The following is a 22,470-nucleotide window of genomic DNA, read 5'->3' as shown; positions in this document are numbered from 1 at the left end:
GTGACTCAGTGAAAAAAAAAAAAAACCTCAATAAAGTCCGTTCACAAAAAGATCGTTCCGATTCGTTCCTGACTCAACTCGTGACAATGAAAATATTTAGTGTTAGTGCGTGACAGTAAACCAGAACGAGTTCTTCTTTCAACATATTAGCTGAGAAACACCGATTCAGGAACGGGGGTTTTAATGTTTTACGATAAAACTTTACGATAAAGCAAGTGTATAAATTAGTTTGTAACGTCGTCCATTTTCTCCTCTCCAAAGGCATGGGGGCGGGATCTCTTATTTAGTCATAGTTTCATTTGTTTGTTATAGCATAAGAAATGATGATAAACATATTTTATTACTCGACCAAATAAATAACAATAAATAGTTTATTTTTTTAGAATGCAAAGTAGCCTACATGTGTGAAATTATTTATTTTTCGCTGAGATTGATTAATCTTCATGATATTAACGTAATTCTATGAAATTATATGTGCACATTCAATAATTGGAGAAAGAAAAATTGCTATTGGTTTATATTATTTTCATTAAGTTTTGAATGCATTTTTAAATACTACCTTCTTCAGCATTATGACAATATAAAATAATTTCTACTCAAACCATTTTTATGTCCATATATTTATTTATTTGGAAAGTAGCTGTGTAATACCCAAGAAATGTATAGTCGACCAATCATTATTGTAAAGTGATGTTTCAATAGTAACTGGTTGACTATACATTATCAGTTACATAAACTTTTGTCAGGGTAGATGCCATTGAACAGCTTCATACATGTCAAATTAAATACAGCTTCCATTAACCAATGGCAGGACATGAACAACATCTTGCATTTCAATTACAGTTGGCAAAACATGTACTGTAATATGGACAGATCCATCTCCTTTTAGTTCCCATCCTCCATCTCCTGATGTCTGAGAAACTGCTGAGGAACTGATTCCTTCCACATATTCAACATGTAACTTAGCATGTTTTCCATATGTGGACTATCATTAAGTGTCCCATCGTTCTGGGACACTTTGCTTGGCTTCATAATGGTTTCAGTTTCGGTTTTTGGGTCATCGCTTTGTTCCGTTGTTGCTCCAGGGTTGGGGTTGGTGATCATACCCAGGAAGAGAGGCGTGTAAGAGGCATCATCCACCAGTGCGAAGATGAACGGCATGTTGACTGCAAAAGTAGGAACAGTGCGCACAAGAGTAACAGAGGTTGCGGCTGAAGCCTCGGCCCCGTCCTCGCTCAGCTCCATGCTTGAGGCATGTTGTACACCTGAAACCATTAACGGGCCTGGTGCGATTCTGGATAAATCAGGCCCAGTAAACAACAAGCCCAGACCTGAATGAAAGAGATGAGAGTGTGTGTGTGACAGTTCTGTTTTACTAAATTATTAACTCTCACTTCACAACAGCATTGATCGACTTCACATGGACCAAAGGACATCCCCTTATAAGGGCAGATTTCACCACATGATGGGATTCACAACCAGACGTCAATTAAGAATGTGTAGATATAAACTCTTTTTTTATCTTACCCATGCTTGTGAGTGCTTGTCGCAGATCCTGCTTGTACTGTAGTTTGAATTTAGGTAGTTTCACATGCATGGACTTCTCACTTTGAAAATGTTCATACATGTCCGATATGTTAAGCTTGGCGGCCGCGTTTGACAGATTTCCATGTGCTGGCACTGGCATTACCACCAGAAGACTCATATTTCCTTGAAAAGGGAACCTTGCAACCTAAGAGCAGTATAGAAGAACATCAAACCAAATCAAAATCCTCTGTATATGGGCTTTTGGGTAAATGTAAATGTAAAATTCTGACAAATTACATTGCAAAACAGCTAGATTACCTGAGTGCCATCTTTTCTATCTACGAACATGCTGAGTGGATATTTGGATCCCATCATCATGTCCACTTTTACAGAGGTTTTTTTGTCGATATAGAAAATATCCTTTACAGTGAACTTAGAATCAAACCGGGATTGCCACTCCCCTACGAAAGGACATATTTATTTGCATATTTATTTATTTGCTTATTTATTTCCACTTACTTCATTTTAAATTATGAGGTCAGCAAATAATAAAAGTATCCACTATATACAAAAGGAAAAATATCAATTAAAACATCTGTCAAGTTCTTGGAAATTGTTTCACAAAGTCTTTTTTTTTTTAAGTAACATTTCAATGGCTTTACAGTGTTATGTGGTGTAACTATCTTTATTTTATTTTTTTTTTAATTAAAAAAAATATATAAATTAAAGGCACAATATGTAAGATATTTTTATTAAAATATCCAAAAAACACTAGAACAGTGTTATATATTTTGCTGACTTGTGTACTTACATTATCCCAAAGGATTTAAAGAATGTTTAAATCCAGAGAAATAAATCATTTTAAGTAGCGTATCAGACCGTGTCATTGCATCGCCTGCCAATGACGTCATACACCCTTGATTTTCCAGTTTTATTTTGTAGAAAACACGGAAACGCCAAAGACACTTTTAATACGTTATGCATTTTATTAGACAGGTGATGAACACACAGAGTAGCATTATAATAAAGCAATAAGCCCCAAGAAGCCATGGTTTACAGTGAACAGCTAAGCGGCGTTGTTAGGCACAATGCAAAGTTTCCGAGCCATGTATAACGCTTGTTTTTCATTAGCAATCTTCTAGCGTCCTTGTTTCACTTCTACGACTTTCAGCCCACCCTGCTTCATACTACAGGACCTTGTCACCTTAATAAGTCTTCAATACATTAGCTCATCCATGAACATGATTTCTGCCGTTCCGACGGATTGCAACGGCTGTGGGTCTGTAGACTACATCTCCCATGATTCCACACTTACTGATAGCATCATCAAACTACACCTTTGGTTCTTTGTTTGTGTTTGAATATTCATCCTCTAATGGTGAAAACTTCTATATTGTGCCTTTTAAATGTAATGTTTAAACTTTATATATTTATAATAATAATTAATTAATAAGTAAGTAATTAATAAGTATTGTTTTCACAAAAATTAGCTCGCTCGTTAAATTCAAGTCACTGTATTTATGAATTGTATTTTTTATATATTTTTTTAACAAATAGTAATAATATTAAATCTGAACAATAATAAACATCATGACATTGACCCTTCTATTACATACATGTTATAGTAAATTTTATATCTTATCTAAGTTATGACAGCTGAAATGCAGACCAACCTTTGAAATGAATGGCGTTTATCAGCATTATAACAACATTAGGTGGAAGACTTGACATAAAGTTGGTAATGTGACCTTTGGTGGCTTCCTCCACCCAACGATTGACTTCCTCAAGGGAGGTCAGTTGTGCAGGTTCAGATTTGTAAAGGTTCAAAGCTCTGTCCACAAAGTCCTGGTTCACCCTAACATCTTCACAAAGACAAAAGAAACTACAAAATCTCGAAAAAAGCACAAGTAACCTCAACAAAACTAACATTTCAGATAAGTCAGCAAATGATTTGTCCTTAATCTCAACCTCAAAAGGATCTTACAGTTATGTCAGGTTTATCATGATGATCAAACAAAAATGCCATCAGTTCCTTACTTGGTATGAGGTAGAGACGAGATGCCATCTTGACAGCCTTGGCAGTTAGTTGTTCTTGGAGACAGCTTAAGGTTTTGTGAAAATTCGGCATCTCTTTTGCCTGAAGGATTTCCAACAACTTGTCTTCTGTCTTGTTCCTTGCACCTAATGATTTAAAACAAAAATGTACATATTAAAAACTACATAACAGCTATGCATTCTCAATTCTGCATGGTCAATTGCAGAGTGCTCACCCAAAGCGAGCTCAGCAAGTGCAAGAGAAACACTCAGAGGTGATATGATTATGTTTGGTTGCTCAGACCCAGGCTGTAGTTTTTCTAAAAGCGCCAATCCCAATTTAGCCACTGCACCACCAACTGCTCGCTGAGCCTCCACGCTTAAGACATCATTGCAATTCACTTTGCCATCATCTGTTTCATTGGAAGCCTGAAATGAGAGTGGTAGAAATGATCATAAAAAGACTGTGCCCTTTTTAGAAATAAACTAGAGTGATATTTTTTTAAACAAACACAAACGCAAAAAAAAAAAAAAAAAAAAAAAAAAAAAAAAGGAAAGAAAAGAAAAGAAAAGTAAAGTAAAGTAAAGTAAAAGAAAATGTGGATGAGCAAGATTTGGAGAAAAATGTAATATCTCATAGTATCTTACCAACAGTCCAAACCTAAAGAAACAGAGTATTATAAGCACTATAAGACAGTGCTTCATGTTTTTTATTGTTGGCCTGGAACACAAAAAGCAGATCATATAATATTACAGCTTCAAACATTTTTACAGATACTTATTTAATTATTGTCTTAATAATAAACAGTTAAGGTGATGATCCATGTTATTATATAGTATATTTTTCGAACATCATTATGTGTGATTTCAGCTTACACATTACCTTGTTTTACCTACACAAGGTATTGAGGGACAGCCAAATGTGTATAAAGTTAAAGATCTCACCAGCTACAATAAAATGTAAAGTAACCCACAAATTACTGTAAAAGGGTTTGGTAACTAGAATAAGGTGTCGATAAGGTTTTAAGGTCTTAATAAGGTCTTGAGATATATATATATATATATATATATATATTTTTTTTTTTTTTTTTTTTTTTTTTTTTTTTTTAATTGTATTATTTATTTCTGTATTATTATTATTATTATTATTATTATTTTTTTTTTTTTTTTTTTTTACATTTAATGATCTTTGTCAATGTCAGTTAATAATGTAAGTTAGTTAGTGGAATAATTAATACTAACAAATACTATTTCTACTTTTTACTACAACATTGTGCACTGTGTATATGATTCTGCAGTCCAGTTATTTCTTGTATTTACAGATTAACTGTACAAAGTTGATATTTAGGTTTTCATAATGTATCACAGCATGAATAAATTATGTGATTGCAATGTTACTATTTGCTGGTTTATTTTTCTGCTTTTGTTTTTGAAGCCAATATTTGCTACTAGTGAAATGTTAAGAGTCTTCCTTATGGTAGATTATGTTTGCTTTTTTCATAGCCCATAAAAGTTTATCAGAGACAACACAATAGCATATATGCACATCTATAGAATATTAATATAAAAGATACTATTTTCAATTTGCTTGCAAAATTCAGAGCTAAAGTGTCAATGTTTATGTTTAATTCTGTCATGTGTTTTTTATATAGACTATAAATATCTTCAGCAAAATACAATAATATGTTTTCAAAAATATTTGCATATATCAGTACACTATATTCTGAATTTTGTAAACATTTTTCCCACTCACATTATTTCCCATGGCTATTGACTGTCCCAGCCTAGAAATTTTCTGGCATGCATACCTGTATTCCAGATTAATTATGAATACACCACAGATTAATAAATGCAAAATTCAGGCAGCTAATTGAAAAAATAGTAAAACTATATATATATATATATATATATATATATATATAAACTTACCTAACCAAAATGTGCTAAATACAGGGAGAGTAAATGATGTAGATCCAGAAGAGATGACTAGAGCAGAATGCTCTCAGACACTGTGCTGTTGGTTAATGTTTCATCATCCATTGACTTGTGTCACCATTTAGTTTTAAATGTAAATAGTAATATATGTGATCCTGGGTCAAGAAGCCACGGAATCGCCACCAAAACAGATATTATTTAGATTATGTTAAAAATCAAAAACTTAAATAAATGTGAAAAAGAAAGTACAAATAATAATTCAGTTGTTTGTGGTTCCAAGAGCATAAACTATATTAAAATAAATCATATTTTCATTTAATTGAAAAAGAATCAACAAACAAATGCTAAATTACCTGTACATACCCTATGTGAGCCATAAACAAACAAGCAAAAAAATTACTTAATTATCAAAATTGTATAAATAGACTAACTTTGATTAAATTTGGTGTATTTATACATATCTAATACTGTGAAGAGACAAACCATTTGTTGCCAAGTTTCTAGAATGTTATTATATCCTGCTATAACAACTGTACTATGAGAATATATCATATTTGAAAGTAGTTTCAAAAGCTTAAAATGGACTTTATTTGCTCAGTGTACCCTGTACTGTTCCAGTTCTCCACCTACGCAAAACCTTGAATCCTTACTCCCGCCCCATTAGACTCAATGCCCACCGTACTAATACAGAATGAGGCCTCAACCTGCAAAAAAGTCAGTCATGATTAGCAAACTATTCTTAAATTTTAATACTTATCAGGATTACAATTAATAATTTCTTAAAATCACTACAAATATATTACAATTTTAAACATATACACCTAATATTATACCTAACTGAATAAATATATATAAGAGAATCCACTGGGCTAGCCTTTCTTATTGTAATATTTGATGCTCTAGTTATGATATTTCATTTGAAATGAACATTGTTGTCAACAACAGGTCACTTTCAAAGCCCACCAAACAACAGTAGTGTAACTAATGCCCAATAACACCAATAACAGTAATGCCCAATAGCTGTGTGTTTTTGGTTAAATGCTTTAGAATAGTAAAATGTGTCACTAAAAGTGTTATGCTATATAATTGCCTCTAGGGGGCGATACAGCTAAATAAATAAATATGTGAAGACGTGGGAACACGTGTCCAAAAGACAAGAGGTGCATTCGACATGAACTACGGCTACAGACGGCGGTCAACGAGAATAGCCGAGAGCAGTCGGGGGCGGAGTTGAAAACGGAGCTGTCAAGTCGGACACTTTCTGCTCTCGTTAGTGACGCTCTCGCGATGTTTGCCTACTCATCACAGATGAAGTGAATTAAATGCAATATTTGTCAAATACACAGACGTTTCAAAAGCGTTTTCATGAGCAACAGAAGCACATTTCATATACTGCTTAATACGGCGCCGTCTCAAGTCGGACAAAATTTCTAACCGGCATACACTGCTTCAAGTCAGAATTTGATCGAGCTGCGCAGCGCTGCGTTAAGTCGAACATACCTACAGACTGTCTCTGTTGTATATGGGTCTTTTGAGGTACAGACATGCTTGTACACGTTTAAAAACGATGCCCCGACCCAATCATTTTCAGGGGGGCCTATCGCATATCGCATTCAGTGCATAGGGCCCAGAATTCCTAGTGATTCCACTGCTTATAAGCAGTTACACAGACTAGAATGGGAACTGTAGTCTGTACAAGTCAAATATTTTTGATGCCACTCAAAGGAATTCAACAGATAAAAGCATTCTAAGTCATTTATTTTTTAAACACACAGGCTATATGTGTAAAACCTTCAAACTCAAGACCCTTGTTTAGTTTAAAATACACATTTATTGGGTTCATATGTTTATTTTTAATTGGTACTCAATACTCAATTCAGTCAGAGTAATGCTATATTCTGTTTGCCACAAAATTTCAAATTCATTTAGAATTGAATGGAAGTTTAAACGTCTTTCTCAACATTTCTATAATGTTCTTTCTTAGCTTTGAATTGTAAACAATTATTTCCTTTTTTTAACTTTTTTTTTTTTTTTTTTTTTTTTTTTTTTGCTGCATTTGATACAAAATGCTTATACAATGTTGAAACAAATGTTTTATGTCTCACATTTACTGTATGCATTTGTCAGATGCTTTTATCCAAAGAGACTTACTTTGCATTCAGGATTTACATTTCATCGGTATGTCCAACTATAAATATGCTAACAACATTTTAAAGTAATGTCCCATTAGTCAGTGTTAGTTAATGCTTGTAATTAACGCTAATGTAATTAACATTTTAATAATGACCAATACATTTTTTACAGTATGTATTACCTAACATGTTACCTAAATATTAACAAATGAAACCTTATTGTTACCAATACATTTTATATTCTATACTAGAAACTTATTTTTGAATTTTGAAAATTCTAGGTACAGACTGAACAAGAAGAATGTGCAAAAAAAAATAAATAAATAAATAAAATAAAAAAAATACTGCAATTCTGCAAATGACCACAGTTAATGTTTCTTTGACATTATATTGTACTTTGCATTGTTTTTGTATCATCTGTTAAATATTTCACAGTTCCATGCTGTAAAACTATAAAACATGAACATGTCCTTGTTTTTTCCTTATATACATCTGTGATAAGGGGGGAATAAATTAAAGCTATCCAAAGTCAAGTTTAATCACTTCATTTTTTTATTACACAATTTGGTTGCATCATAAATACATGTTGTATTTAGTCTGGTTATTGATTATGCATGTTTTTTACAGCCTAGCAGCAGCAAAAAGTTCACCTGCAAGACAAAACCAGGGGTTCATCAGGATTTCCCACAACTCAGTGAAGACTTAAGGAAACCTCATCCTCACCCTCACACAGAGAACTATTGTCAGTCTCTCAGCAGGTCTGTGAGTCTGGCTCCCTGCTGGTTCTGTGTAGAGTTTCAGCAAAGGGAGCAGTGTGTATCCACTGTTTATCTCTCTGTCATTCAACTCTACTCAGACAAGAGCACATTCTTGTCTTCTCCTTGTTCTTCCCCATCCAGTCTCACCTTCCTAGTTCCTTCAGGCTGTGCTGGTACTTTGCTTTGAAAGACCTTTGTCAGAACTATCAATCAGGAATTTAGTGGTTTGTGAACAGTAAAGGAGATGTCAAGATCGAAGAAGTGCTCAAACGTTGTGTTGCTGTAAGCAGATATCTATCAGAGCCATACTACAGAGGTCTATTGGGAAGACAAAACATTTTCTTGACATTTCTGTTAATGTTCTTAACGAAAGTTATTATGAGGTGTTATCAAGAAAAAAAATGTAGGGAGTTCTCTAGCTTGACTGAGAGTCTAACTGAGGGTGTCCATGAGTCTCTAAAGGCTGAAAATCTGAATCTCTTAAAGGTTAATAAGTGTTTTTAAAGTTAAGGTTTGCAAAGGATCCGAAAGAAAGGATTTATTGTAATGCAGACAAATGTTTTCTGTAAGAAAAACTCCAGCATGAAATGCAACCTGAAATTGAAAATGTGAATCAGGTCTATAAATCGAACTCTGTTGGGTCAGTGTATTTTTTATTTATTTTTTTATTTTTTTGTTGTTGTTTTTTTCCCAAAGTGAATCAAAACAAAATATTAGGGGAAAGATACAAGCACAAATTCTACATCAACAGCGTATTAAACAACCTTTCAATTATTTCAATCTTTCAATTATTAAAGAAGAGAATAGAATAGAATAGAATAGAATAGAATAGAATAGAATAGAATAGAATAGAATAGAAGTTGCGCCTGAAGAGGTGGCTACAGACTGCTGAACCATATTCGTACTGCCATTATTTTAAAATGTATTACTTATTTAAATACTGCAAGTAAATGAACAGAAAAAAAAATGCTTAGAACATATTTTAGACTAAAACAGTTTGGTTGCATGCCTAAATATTTACTTACATATTCTCTTAAGACATTAATCCTTAATAAATGTCACTGAATCATTTAAATCCTGTTCTGAGTTATTAGGATAATCAAAGACGATTGGACTACTCTATAAATTGTTCGTCAGTGACCTATTATGAAATATCTGAATATGTGATTGCATTTCCAGAAAGCAGTTATGCTGACAAAACTTTGGTGATGAAATTCACAGGTTAATATTTAATAATTGAAAATGGCAAGGTACAAATCTTGCACGCGCTTAATTATGCGCTCCAATGTGTGCAGCGCTTAGTGTGAGTGAGTGAGTTAGTGAGTCTGTGTGAGAGAGAGAAAGATAGTGACAACGCGAGCCCATGCACTGTCCACAGATCAAAACATACAAGTTTTGCGCAGTTTTTCCCCTTTTTGGATTTTTATTTAAGTTATTATAAGCTGAAATGATGGCTTTACATATACTGAAACATGTCTGGTGGATGAAAAATGGACTCATTCTCTTTTGCACCCCGTTTCTTCTCCTTCCTTTGCCACTTGTCATTGGAACTAAGGTAAGTCTAATTTTATGATACATGTAAAATGATTGAAATGGGCACTAATTGTGTTTAATTTAAAAGCTGAATTTTCATAAATACATTTGCGAGTGTCGTTCCCGCAGGCCAGTGAGTAATTTGACACAGTCAAGTGTATGTGTCAGAAAGAACTTTTTACGCATCTTTCTAAGTTATTTTAGCCGAGTGTCTCTGTATCTTGGAGAGAACAAGCATGGGTACGAGACCATGCGTGACACTGGGGCGACACATTCCTTCACCACAAACACACAATGCCCTATTTTTGTCTTAACCCTTTGTTGTCACAAACTTTTTTTTTTTTCGTGGTACCAAATAATTATAAAACCAAAGATCGTCTAAAATGTTATAGAAACAATATAGTTGACCTACTTCTTTTTTTTTTTTTTTTTTTTTTTTTTTTTTTTACAAAATCACACACGAAATAAATAAATAAGTAAGTAAGTAAATAAATAAAAGGATACGTTTTGAGCAGCAGCAGCATGCTGGTGCCGGTCATCTAGATGATAGGCCACTGTTTGTCACATCATTCAGCCGCCAGCAATAGTTACATAGTTACAATCGACATTACAATTTGTAATGTGTTAAGATTTTTATGCCATTATTTTGACACAAATGTCTGAATGTTATCAGGTATTTCTTTGCTGTGCTGTGATTAGGGGTGTTTCTAAGTGACTGAATAACGAAAAGAACTTTGCACCTGCTTGCCTCCAGTCAGAGCATACCATCCAAGCAAATCTAACCATAATGCATAAAACAAAACACCTACAGTTATGCAATAAAATTTTAAGTTGCTAAGATGGAAGTTTAACAGAGCTTTTTTTTTTTCTTTTTTTTTTTCTTCCTGGACCCAAGTTTGTAAACCCCTGGTTAATTTCTCATAGGAATTGGACATATTTTAAAATATGTTATTTAACAATAACTTAAAATGCCACAGAGTTCACAAAATTCACAAAGTTTGCATACACCTTGCAGAATCTACAAAATGTTAATTATTTTACCAGAATAAGATCAATCATACAAAATGCATGTTATTTGTTATTTAGTACTGACCTGAATAAGATATTTCACAAGATATTTCCACCCCATGGCTCTTAATGCATCCTTCTGGAGCATCAGTGAGCATTTGAACCTTCTGTAATAGTTGAATATAAGTCCCTCAGTTGTCCTCATTGTGAAAAGATGGATCTCAAAATCATACAGCCGTTGTTGGAAAGGGTTCAAATACACACAAAATTTGTGGGACGTGAAGGATTTTTCTGAAAAACAGTGAGCAGTATAACTGTTAAGGACAAACAAGAGACTCATGAACAACTATCACAAAAAGAAAGAAAGAAAAGAAAAGAAACAGCTGTGGATCATTCAGGTAACAAAGTATTAAGAAACAAGCGTATGTAAACTTTTCTCTTGTGGACTAAATGTAAACCTTTTTTATGTGATATATCTTATTCAGGTCAGTACTAAATAAAAAACAACAATATGCATTTTGTATGATCCCTCTTATTTTGGTAAAATAATTAACATTTTGCAGATTCTGCAATGTGTATGTAAACTTTTGACTTTTGAAGAAATATTTCTTATTATTATCAATGCTGAAAACAGTTGTGCTTAATATTTTTGCAGAGACCAAGCATTCTTTGATCAACAGAAAGTGTAAAAGAACATGATTGGAATTTAATTATAAATGTCTTTACTGGCACCTTGGATCAATTTAATCCTCACTGAATTTAACTATTTATTTATTTATTTATTGAAACCAAACTTTTAAATGGTAATGTATATTTTGATATAACACACTCTGTTTTCATCTGAAGGAGGCTGCATGTGCGTATGTCGTTGCACTGATGGCAGTGTACTGGTGTACAGAGGTACTGCCACTGGCCGTCACTGCTCTCCTGCCAGCTGTACTCTTTCCTCTCTTCAGAATCATGGAGTCCAAAGATGTAAGTTTTAGGTCCTATAAACCAAAGTCATCCTATTAGTATATCTGTCTTTACTTCCTTCATTGTCTCCTGCCTTAAAACATGTTCATGGCATGTTGTGTTATTCTCAGTCTTTTCTTTTTAACTATACAGCACTCAGTTCAACTTTATGCATTCATTATGTGTGTAACTCAAACTTTGTATCTTAAATATCTAATATTTATATGACAGGTTTGTATGCAGTACCTGAAGGACACCAACATGCTGTTTCTGGGTGGACTAATGGTGGCTGTAGCTGTCGAGCACTGGAACCTGCACAAGAGAATTGCACTCCGGGTTTTGCTCATTGTAGGCGTACGACCCGCTCTGTAAGTAGTTGAAATCTACTGGGAATCTTCTCATTGTTATTAGCAGTATCAGTAAGACCTCTTCTACCTTTCTGCAGGCTGATGTTGGGCTTCATGGGTGTAACAGCCTTTCTCTCCATGTGGATCAGTAACACAGCTACAACAGCTATGATGGTGCCCATTGTTCAAGCTGTGCTTGAGCAACTGAACAACACAGCAGAACAAGATCAGACCTCCACTCCAGAGTCTGATGAGAAAAACCCTGAGAAACAAACTGACACGCAGGGTGAGAAAAATGGTCTGATGGAGGACGCCTTTAGTTGATTGAATAGTCTTAACATATCCTGAATATAAATGATCATCTAGTTCAGACATATGCACATTTAATCTGTGTGTAGCTGATTTGTGGTTCAGTGTTATTTTAGTGTCACTGAGATACTATTAATTTTTTTATTATTATATATCATTATTTTATTAAACTTAATATTAAACTTTAGTTATACTTTCAGTAATTTTTTTGTTGTTGTTGTTGTTGTTTTTTTGTCTTTTTCATTGTGGTTTTAAATGACTATATAGTTATAACCATATTTTTGTTTTGGCTTTAGTTTATTTTAGTACAGTACATCAAGTTAAACTGCATGGAAATTAAAAATGTTTCCTAGCTGAAATAAACACACACACACACACACGTATATATATATATATATATATATATATATTTTTTTTTTTTTTTTTCAAAAATAACAACCCAATTTTAATACAACATATTTTCATTTTATTATGTTCTAACAGTTCAAATAGTTTTAAAATGTTAAATTTATTTTAGATGAATAATTTTTTGTTTTAATATGTATTTCTATTTTATTTCTGTTTTGTCTTTTTTTTATTTATTTTTTTATTTTGATTATTTATTTATTTTTTTTTTTACTTTCATTGTAAAAGTTTAGTTGTTCATGGTCTCGATTTAGTATTTATTTTTTGTATTTTAGGTTTGCTTTATTGCTTATATCAGTGTATTGGTATCATTTAAACATACTGAACAGCACAGTTAATTGCTGTCTAATAGCATTTTTTAATGTTTTATACAGGCTTGTTGTAAGGTTTAAAATTGTATAATATGCAATGTACCAAAACTATATAACTGTATAACTATATAACACTTATAATGGAAAGTTCTGTTTTATTATACACAGTAGCTCTGAATGGCCACAGCTTCTCAATTGAATCTGACACGGAAGAGCATTCTCAAGATGCGGAGGAAAGATTAAAGATGTGTAGAGGCCTGATGCTATGCGTGTGCTATGCAGCTAGCATTGGTGGGACAGCCACGCTCACAGGCACGGGACCAAACCTTGTTCTTATGGGACAGATGAACCAGTAAGTACCTTACATTACAGTTTTTTACCTAAGCATGAGAGCAATTTACCATATTACTCGAGAATGTACCTCTTGCTAACTTTTGTATTAGCATATGAAATCAACATTTGTTTGACCTACAGGCTGTTCCCAGACAACCCTGACATCATAAATTTTGCATCATGGTTTGGATTTGCCTTCCCCAACATGATCATCATGCTCACACTGGCTTGGCTGTGGCTACAGATTGTCTTCCTGGGTCTAAAGTGAGTGTCCTTACCTAATGAATCAAAATCAACTACATCATATACGTCTATACCTCCATATAATATACATGTATTGTGTAACTTAAGCTTCAGAAAGACATGGGGCTGTGGGACGGTGAAGACTGAGAAGGACATTGCTGCCTATAACGTAATCAAAGAGGAGCACAGGAGTCTTGGCCCCATGACCTTTGGGGAGCTGAGTGTCCTTGCCCTTTTTATCCTCCTGGTGGTGCTTTGGTTCACTCGTGATCCAGGCTTTGTGGCTGGCTGGGCAACACACTTTTTCAATGCTGAAAAAGAGTAAGGATGAAAACACCCACATTAATTAGACAGACAATCAATTTTAATCAATCAATGTTTTTGCTAAGGAAAGTGTCAATAATACAATTGCTCATACTAAGTATGTTGTACTATGGACATTAATGATACTGTATCTCAAATCATGCAGTTTGTTAAGGAAAGGTGCAGTATTACTTTTTTTAAGCAGTCAGGCTTACAGTTTTTACCTGGCAGATAATAAAATGGTTAAAAACACCCAGAATGTCATCCTAGTAACGTGAAAAAGCAAAACAGTAAGAACGCCTCAGCAGTTGCCCTGGCAACCTTCCACAACACCGTATACATTAATAACGTTAATATACCAACCTCTTGAAGAACGAAAATCTGTTTTGTACTTTGTTTAGGATGTAATATTGTAATGAGAAATCCAAATGTAGAATCAAAGCTTATAAACAGCACAAAAAAGTACATATAACAGTATTTTGCTGTAAAATTACATAAAATATTTCATTTTGTTGAGTCAGTATTTTCATCAATAGCATTCTCATCTTCTTGCTTTGCAAAGTAGTAAAACTTTTATTGCTGGTTGTAATAAAAGGCAGTTATAGTTTATGCAAGATGACACTACAAAATGAAATATCAGATGTCCTCTGATACCCTTTTACGGTTAAAATTTTCCATTTTTACTTCTAAACACTTTACAAAAACATGACAATATAGACGTAATGTTGAGAAAACATTAAAAGAATGACCTCAGGCCTATGGGCAAAATGCCTCTAAAACCAAATAAAGTAAAAGAATTTTCAGTGTAACGTACAGATTGAACCATTGCTTAACACAAACAACATGTTCTCCTGTTATCAGTTGTGGCGTGTTCCTATTTGTAGGTCAGATGTCCAGCTAAAATGTGAATGGAGTTTCCCCACATTGCAAACAGCATTTGTGTACATTTCCTGATGATGGTCACATGCAAAGAGATTGAGGATTTAAAACTGTGAAAACACTGAGATTCACTGTGGGTGAAAGGTCTAAACCCAAAGAAAACAGAAAGCACACAAACAGACTTAAAGTTAATAAGCGAGTACATATTTGATAATTGATATATTAATATGAAGAATCTATTTTTCTATATCATCACATATAATAGCAATGCAAGCCTAATCTCAAAGGAGCTAGAGACCTAAAATACAACCTTAGGTAAAAACAAATCATCTGTTGTGTTGTGTTGTTCATGTTCAAACTCATGGCTCACCTCTGTGCAGGTTCGTGACAGATGGCACAGTGGCAGTGTTTGTAGCTGCTCTGCTCTTCGTTTTTCCTTCTAAACCACCACGTTTGTGCTACTGGAGAACGCCAAGCTTTGACACAGGTCAGTGAAACACTTGCTTAACTGATGTCTTGTTAATTTATTAAACTAGACACTGAATATTGTATGTATAAATGACCACAGTCACGCTGTTGCTCTTTCTTTTAATTGTATATGTTGTTATGTTACTTTTATTATTTTTTTCCCCTCTCTCCCCCTCTGTTTATATATATGAAATAAAAACGGTGACCTATAGTGCACCAGCAGGAAAATGGACCCACTCCAACTTTGCTGACATGGAAGGTGACACAGCAGAAGATGCCATGGAGCATTATCCTCCTGCTAGGGGGAGGCTTTGCCCTGGCTAAGGGCAGTGAGGTACAACAAAGGTGTTTTTGTGTATTTGTTTCAGTCAAGTCAATCCAAGATGCATTTATTTGTATTGCGCTTTACACAATACAAACCGATGATAAAAGTGATATACTGGATATGATGCCTTTATTTTAGGTTTTGTTTACTTAGATTTCCAATGGAGAGAAAGAAGTCTCTCCAGTTTCATTAAAAATATTTTAATTTGTGTTTCAAAGATTAACCCACTTTATGGTTTCTTATAGTTTCCTTTAAAAAATGTTGTCACAGGTAAAAAGTTAGGAAATGTTTGATGCCAAGGCACACAACTAAGCATTCATAAAAAAAAAAAAAAAAGAGAGAGAGATTTAGATAATGGTCAGTTTTGTTAAGCTGGAATGTACAATTCTTGAAAAACATCAATGACAATAATAATAATAATAATACATTTATAGTGGTCATTTAAGCTATGGTGTTGAGAAATATGGGATATGTCTTTTATTTCAATTAGAAGCATCTCTGATTTTAGGCAGAATTACTATGTTGTAATGTCAAACCTTACAGTTGAAAATTACTTATATCATGGCAAATATTTTAAAATTTGAAATAACTTATGTCATTGTGAAGACTTTAGTTTATATCGTCCACTTCTAAACAGCTGTGCGTTAATGAAATCACCATGAAAAAAAAAAAAAAAAAAAAAAAAAAAAAAAAAAAAACTAAAGATAATCTGCAGTCCTTATTAAACACCATACAAAAGGTCAGCTTTAATTATAATACATTCTGTTTTTGTTGGGTCAATGCTCAGGTCTCAGGGCTGTCAAAATGGCTTGGAGATCAGATGTCACCTCTTCAGAATATTCCTCCCTGGGCGATTGGCATTGTCGTGTGTCTGATGATAGCTACCTTCACTGAATGCACCAGCAATGTTGCCACGGCAACATTATTTTTGCCTATACTCGCATCTATGGTATGTACACTTGTAATATTCACTATGACTTGCATGCCCTTTGTACATCGTTGTACTCATGGGAAGGTGCAAAGGACACAGCCATTAAAATATAAAAGAAAAAAACAAATTCTCAGGTATTTATGGAAATGTAATAGGATTTTTCAGTTTATGTAACTTTTTCTCATTCTTTTTCTAATTACGAACTGACATTCAATCCAAAAAGTCAGAGACCACTAGTGATTATTATTATTTGTATTTATTTATTTTATTTTTCTTTTACAAATTACATAATCGGAATAATGGAGTTTGTATTTATTTCTTTTATTGCAAATTACATATTGAAGGTTTATTTCAGCAAGGGCACATTAAATTGATTAAAAATGACAGTTGAAAATTGTACATTCTTACAGGAAAAAAAAAAATTCACAATATTACTGTTTTACTGTAATTTTCATAAAAAATAAATGCAGTCTTAATGAGCATAAGAGACTTTCAAACATTTCAGCATCTTACAGACCTCAAACATTTAAACAGTGATTTGTATATCCATTTAATGTCATAATGTTTTCATCTATCTATCTATTCATTCATTCTGGTTTACACTTGATTTTGAATCCCATATTATAATGTAGTCTCAAACATTTGGACACCATTGTAATTTTGTGACTCTTTAACTTTATTTAGCTGGTGTAGTGTTCAGTGTTTACATGTGAATTACTGATTCAATTCTTTTATTAATACTTGTCAACATGGTTTCAGGTTATTTCAGCAATATTGGTGAAACAAATTTGAATTCACATGTTACATTTACATTCATTTTTTAAAAGGAATGAAAAATGTATTAGTTTATCTGACATCAGTTTATATTAGATACAAACAAGTTGTGTCATTGTGAAAAGGTTTTTCACACATTTATTTATAAGCACTACTTCTTCCTCCATTAATGTCTCACTGGGCTTCACCTTTCTTGTCTCTTGCTGTGCAGTTGGCACATCCTGCCCTCTTCTCTTGAATTAGCCTATGCAAAGGAGCCTGTGAATGGAGGGATTTGTAGGGGGCTAAAGCTGAAGTGGCTCATATGGGAGAACCATGGAGATGTGCCATTGTTGTCTGGTTAAAAAAAAAAAAAACGGAGGAAGAATGAGAAGAACGGGCACTGGGGGAAGGGGGCTTTTAACTTCACTCGCTAATTCATCCACTGATGTAGGCAGATACGCTGATGCTGTTGTATGTACCAGTGATGTCCATTCCTCCCTCTGTTACCTGTAACGCAATTGAGCTTTGAGAACAGAGTCAGATCACTGTAGAAAGTAGAACGTTTTAAAGATGGTTTGAAAATGTAAAAAAAGAAGGAAAGAAGGAAAAAAAGAAAAAAATGCTGGATTTTTACCTACCCCCAGGCCATCCAAAATGTAGATGAGTTCTTCGTCAGAACAGATTTGGTGAAATTTAGCATTATATCACTTGCTCACCAATGGTTCCCCTGCAGTGAATGGGTGGTGTCAGAATACCAAACAGCTAAAATACGAGTCCTCTACACCTAATACTGGCTTCTCTAGTGAAAAAGTTGTGTTGATTATTGTGATGCTTCTATCAGCTGTTTAAACTCCATTCACTGCAGAGGATCCATTGGTGAGCAAGTGATGTAATGCAAAAAATTCTGTTCCAATTAACAAAGGAAAAAAAAAGAAAGAAAAGAAAAAAGAAAAAGAAAAAAAAAATCTTTAAGTTCACTTATTTATACAATATATATAGTATGTTTCAATAAAAGAAGCTGGTTTAACAGTACATTGTTTTGTTTTTATCAGTCCCAGTCTATAGGTGTCAATCCTCTGTATGTTATGATCCCCTGCACCCTCAGCGCATCTTTTGCCTTCATGCTACCTGTGGCCACCCCTCCAAATGCTATAGTCTTCTCATACGGATACCTCAAAGTATCTGACATGGTAAGTCTTAATAAATAGTATAACAGTCAATTATTGAATGCAAGATACAAAATGAATTGTACAGACATAGATTTAGATGCACTATAAAACTTTAGAAAAATAGAATGCTTTGAAAATTAAATAGTATTAATCTCATCAATAATTGAAGATTATTGATATGTGTAGAACTTGATAAAAGCACTTTATTTACCTACTTTATTTATTACTTACTTTATTTACAAACTTATTTACCTTCATAAAGTCAGTTACTGAAATGTTCATTTTTATCTGCAGGCTAAGACAGGGATTGTTATGAATATCATCGGCATTCTCTCCATTACCTTGGCCATTAACAGCTGGGGCAGAGCTATCTTCAGCTTAGACACCTTCCCCAGCTGGGCAAACACTACAGAAGTGTGAGAGACTGAATCCGACCATCAATATGCTGTCAAACTGCACCATTCAGCACTATTCTCAGCATGTTTCCAACAGAGGAGGCCAAACAGGGTCCGAGCCAGTGGCTGGTTTCACTGGAGATGATAGTGTATCATCACTTATACTGTGACAGTTTTAACAGAATAGTGTAATCATGTACAGTTGAAGATTAATTAAAACTCGCACTATTGCAATGTACAATTAAGCTATGTAAATTAAAATAATGTATTTTGTTCATATTTCTACTAATAAATACACTCTGTTTGTTCTTTCACCTGTAGCATGTAGCCAGTATTTTAAATCAGTACACTTTGTGTGTGTGCACCTGGTATTTCCTACGGAACCAGAGTGTGTTTGTGTGTCTGTGTATTTGGTTTGGTACACTATACAGGACATTTAAGACAATTATAAAGGGCATTAAACTTTAAATGAATATTGTTTCCTGTCATTTGAGAAAAAAAAAAAAAAATGTAGGGGGAAGACTGCATGGGTAAGACAAAATGTGCATTTACAGATAAATGACAGATTAAGTATTTAGATGTTTTGAATGTAGAAAATTATGATGTTTCACAGTGGAAAATGAAACATATTTCCTGTTATTTTATTATTCTTTGTCTAGCCCTTTTATTTCTAAATGGACTGAAGTGTCTGTTACTTATTTTATTTTACTGAAAAAGTGTCATTTATGCAAAAATAACAAATCTAATATTCTATGTACAAATAATGTAAATTAAAAATAAACTTAAATGTAATCACATTGAATAAATTATAAAAAAAATAAATTACAATAACTAAAAAGATGCTACAGCAAATATGGATGTCCAGATAAAGTACTGCAATTATGAAATGCATATGCCGAAATGAGATTTAGTGACTCCCATTATCAAGAGGTACGTTACCTTAAAGGTTGGGATCTAACATCACGTTTCACATTCATCTTATTTCCAGCATTTTACTGAAAAATACAGCAGTCGGTGCACAGTGTATGTTTATGACACACAACAACGGATATTACTATAATACAAAAACAGTATTATTGTTGTACAGTGTTGACAAAAATAAGGTTTGATGTGCGCATGCCCAGTAGCCAAAGCTGTATCCCTTCTAGCCTAAACCAACGGAAAGTGCTAATGTCGTAAAACATTTTTACGACACCAGCGCTGGTTTTCTGGCAAATATGGCAGCACCTTAGGTCTTTTCAAACAAAACGAAATATGTTGTCCCAGTAATCTTGCTGTACGTCCGTTTAAATATCAAACATTTTCAAGCTGTTACAATATAGTTTTCTCTCTGTTCATCTGCCATGGCTGGCGTTATGGAAACAGGTTTGCAATTTGTTGTTAGTTACCGTGAACGTGTTGTTTTTCCTAATATTCGCCCGCAAGCGCAACTATAAGACGAATACGGTTTCGATTTGATTGTGTGAAGTAATACAACGTTAACATATCACTGCATGTATTATGTTACATATAATGTACATTATGAGAAATTAAATTCAAAAGCAGGGCTGTCCCGAAATATATTGCATTTCGTTCAAGCAATGTTATTTCTAGTAAAAAGCGTTAATAACCTTTAAAATTCATACTTTCACAGAGGAGCAGGCAAGACACCGTTTCCAGCTGGAGTTAGAGTTTGTTCAGTGCCTGGCGAACCCGAACTACCTAAACTGTAAGAGCAACATTGGCATTGTTTTTTATTATTTGCTTATTTTAAATACTTTGTTTCTTGTGTATTTTCACATATGTTGTGGATTTAAATCTTTCTTAAAAATATCCTGATTTTCATCCTGCAGTTTTGGCTCAAAGAGGTTATCTGAGAGAGAAGCCTTTTGTCAATTACTTAAAGTATCTACTTTACTGGAAAGAACCAGAATATGCTAAATTCCTGAAGTAAGTTTGTTGTTGTTGTTTTTTTGTTTGTTTGTTTTTCTTTAATTTTAGTTACATTTTATTAACTCATGTCATATGAAATTAAAAAAGTATGATCGTGTGTTTATTACATATTCTTACATGCTAGACCTCAGCTGGCCAAAGATGTTTTAAAGATTAATTTAAATTAATCTTTAAAATCTCACAGTTATTGTCATATTACACTAATGCAGTGTAAATCTTTTATTTCCTTAGATATCCTCATTGTCTGCATATGTTAGAGCTGTTGCAGTATGAGCACTTCCGAAAGGAGCTGGTGAATGCACAGTGTGCCAAGTTCATAGACGAACAGCAGATCCTGCACTGGCAGCATTACTCACGGAAGCGGACACGCTTGCAGCAAGCACTTGCGGAGCAGCAGCAGCAACAGCAGCCACAGGCTCCATCCCATGGCAACCTAGCATCCAAATGAGGCAGTATACATGCTTCTGCTGGGAATTACTCTGTCACAAATGCTTTTTGTAAAATGTAATTTTCAAATGGACTTTTTCCAAATTTTAAATAGGATTTGGACTTTTAGACTGCTCTTTGTAGGCCCATAATATCATGTGTGTCTGTGAACAACTGGAGAGAAAGGTAAAAGAGCTTCAAGGAAGGTAAGAGGAGAATGATTAGATTGCTGTCTTATGGTTGCTTTTTTGCGATGTCAAAGAACTTACTGAAATGTATTTAAATTCTACATCAAAATTTGTTTCTTTATCACCAGCCACCTGTTAAATGCTTTACCGTATATTATGTAAGATGTATGTATTATGTTTATGTGTGCATTTTGGACAAAAACAGAAACCAAAATAAAAATAAAAAAGCAATTTTTAAAGACAGTAATTCTATTGGATTACTTCATCTTATTTGAATCTACATATAATGGGGGATGGTGGGCACATTTGTTTCCACTGTCTAAACATTTTTATGGTTAAGAGTGTGTCCAAAGTATTGTTTAATGTAGGTAATTATAGCTACTACTCTATACATTTTCTTTTTACTGTAAGAAAAACATTTGCCAAGAACAAATAGAAATTTGGTAATAGGTATGTGTAAAGCTGTCTTTTACACCCTTAAAGGGATAGTTCATCCCAAAAAAAGAAAATTTAGGCTATCCAAAATGTAGATGATTTTGTTTCTTCATCAGAATAGATTTGGATAAATGTAACATTACATCACTGCATCAATGGATCCTCTGCGGTGAATAGGATGATAAAAGCTATTTTTATGGCTATATAGCTCTTATTTTAGTTGAAAGCAACAGTTTAGAAAGACCTCAATGGTGGATTTGTTTATTATGAATACAGAGCTTTTCTCTTCACAAATACTGAATGGTGGGCTGGAGTTATGTGGATTGGGGATCAATGTGATGTTTTTATCAGTTGTTTGAACTCTCATTCTGATGGCACCCATTTACTGCAGGGGATCCATTGGTTAGCAAGTGATGTAATGAAACATTTCTCTA

At 33.7% G+C, this 22,470-nt stretch overlaps 3 protein-coding genes across 4 annotated transcripts; 2 read left to right on the top strand and 1 right to left on the bottom strand.

The window, feature by feature from the left end:
* Positions 1 to 603: 603 nt before the first annotated feature.
* serpinf2a (serpin peptidase inhibitor, clade F (alpha-2 antiplasmin, pigment epithelium derived factor), member 2a) lies at positions 604 to 5,652 on the bottom strand. The gene is made up of 8 exons (XM_051093902.1): positions 5,491 to 5,652; positions 4,210 to 4,282; positions 3,798 to 3,990; positions 3,565 to 3,708; positions 3,201 to 3,389; positions 1,846 to 1,988; positions 1,528 to 1,732; positions 604 to 1,331 (listed from the first exon to the last, which is right to left on the bottom strand). The coding sequence occupies exons 2-8, from the start codon at positions 4,264 to 4,266 to the stop codon at positions 886 to 888; spliced, it is 1,377 nt and encodes a 458-aa protein (XP_050949859.1). The 5' UTR covers positions 4,267 to 4,282; positions 5,491 to 5,652; the 3' UTR covers positions 604 to 885.
* A 4,008-nt stretch (positions 5,653 to 9,660) lies between these two features.
* Positions 9,661 to 19,369, top strand: slc13a5a (solute carrier family 13 member 5a). Of its 2 annotated transcripts, none has more exons than XM_051093217.1 (12): positions 9,661 to 9,941; positions 11,774 to 11,902; positions 12,113 to 12,249; positions 12,327 to 12,514; positions 13,425 to 13,605; positions 13,728 to 13,850; positions 13,938 to 14,150; positions 15,392 to 15,498; positions 15,692 to 15,813; positions 16,592 to 16,753; positions 18,544 to 18,681; positions 18,955 to 19,369. In XM_051093217.1, exons 1-12 carry the CDS (start codon positions 9,834 to 9,836, stop codon positions 19,078 to 19,080), a joined length of 1,734 nt encoding a protein of 577 aa, XP_050949174.1. In that variant the 5' UTR covers positions 9,661 to 9,833; the 3' UTR covers positions 19,081 to 19,369. The 2 variants fall into 2 exon arrangements, with proteins under 2 accessions (XP_050949174.1, XP_050949173.1); XM_051093216.1 differs by having other exon boundaries at positions 9,662 to 9,941; positions 13,422 to 13,605.
* An 860-nt stretch (positions 19,370 to 20,229) lies between these two features.
* med31 (mediator complex subunit 31) lies at positions 20,230 to 21,840 on the top strand. Its single transcript, XM_051093218.1, has 4 exons — positions 20,230 to 20,420; positions 20,689 to 20,763; positions 20,888 to 20,984; positions 21,219 to 21,840. Exons 1-4 carry the CDS (start codon positions 20,399 to 20,401, stop codon positions 21,433 to 21,435), a joined length of 411 nt encoding a protein of 136 aa, XP_050949175.1. The 5' UTR covers positions 20,230 to 20,398; the 3' UTR covers positions 21,436 to 21,840.
* Positions 21,841 to 22,470: the final 630 nt, after the last annotated feature.

This window comes from Labeo rohita, chromosome 21, assembly GCF_022985175.1.
Source record: "Labeo rohita strain BAU-BD-2019 chromosome 21, IGBB_LRoh.1.0, whole genome shotgun sequence".
In the NCBI taxonomy this organism is placed as follows: domain Eukaryota; kingdom Metazoa; phylum Chordata; class Actinopteri; order Cypriniformes; family Cyprinidae; genus Labeo; species Labeo rohita.
The sequence above is the reverse complement of the archived record's forward strand: the minus strand, read 5'-3'. Positions and strand labels throughout refer to the sequence as shown.

Bases quoted from the DNA above. Each gene is read 5' to 3' on its own strand.
- slc13a5a (XM_051093216.1), top strand. From the start codon at position 9,834: ATGATGGCTTTACATATACTGAAACATGTCTGGTGGATGAAAAATGGA. The intron at 13,851-13,937 runs GTGAGTGTCCTT...GTGTAACTTAAG, and splicing joins ATTGTCTTCCTGGGTCTAAA to CTTCAGAAAGACATGGGGCT. The intron at 16,754-18,543 runs GTATGTACACTT...TGTTTTTATCAG, and splicing joins TGCCTATACTCGCATCTATG to TCCCAGTCTATAGGTGTCAA.
- med31 (XM_051093218.1), top strand. From the start codon at position 20,399: ATGGCTGGCGTTATGGAAACAG. The intron at 20,764-20,887 runs GTAAGAGCAACA...TTCATCCTGCAG, and splicing joins GAACCCGAACTACCTAAACT to TTTTGGCTCAAAGAGGTTAT. The intron at 20,985-21,218 runs GTAAGTTTGTTG...TTATTTCCTTAG, and splicing joins GAATATGCTAAATTCCTGAA to ATATCCTCATTGTCTGCATA.
- serpinf2a (XM_051093902.1), bottom strand. From the start codon at position 4,266: ATGAAGCACTGTCTTATAGTGCTTATAATACTCTGTTTCTTTAGGTTT. The intron at 3,709-3,797 runs GTGAGCACTCTG...TTAAATCATTAG, and splicing joins ACTTGCTGAGCTCGCTTTGG to GTGCAAGGAACAAGACAGAA. The intron at 1,332-1,527 runs GTAAGATAAAAA...TCTTTCATTCAG, and splicing joins ACAAGCACTCACAAGCATGG to GTCTGGGCTTGTTGTTTACT.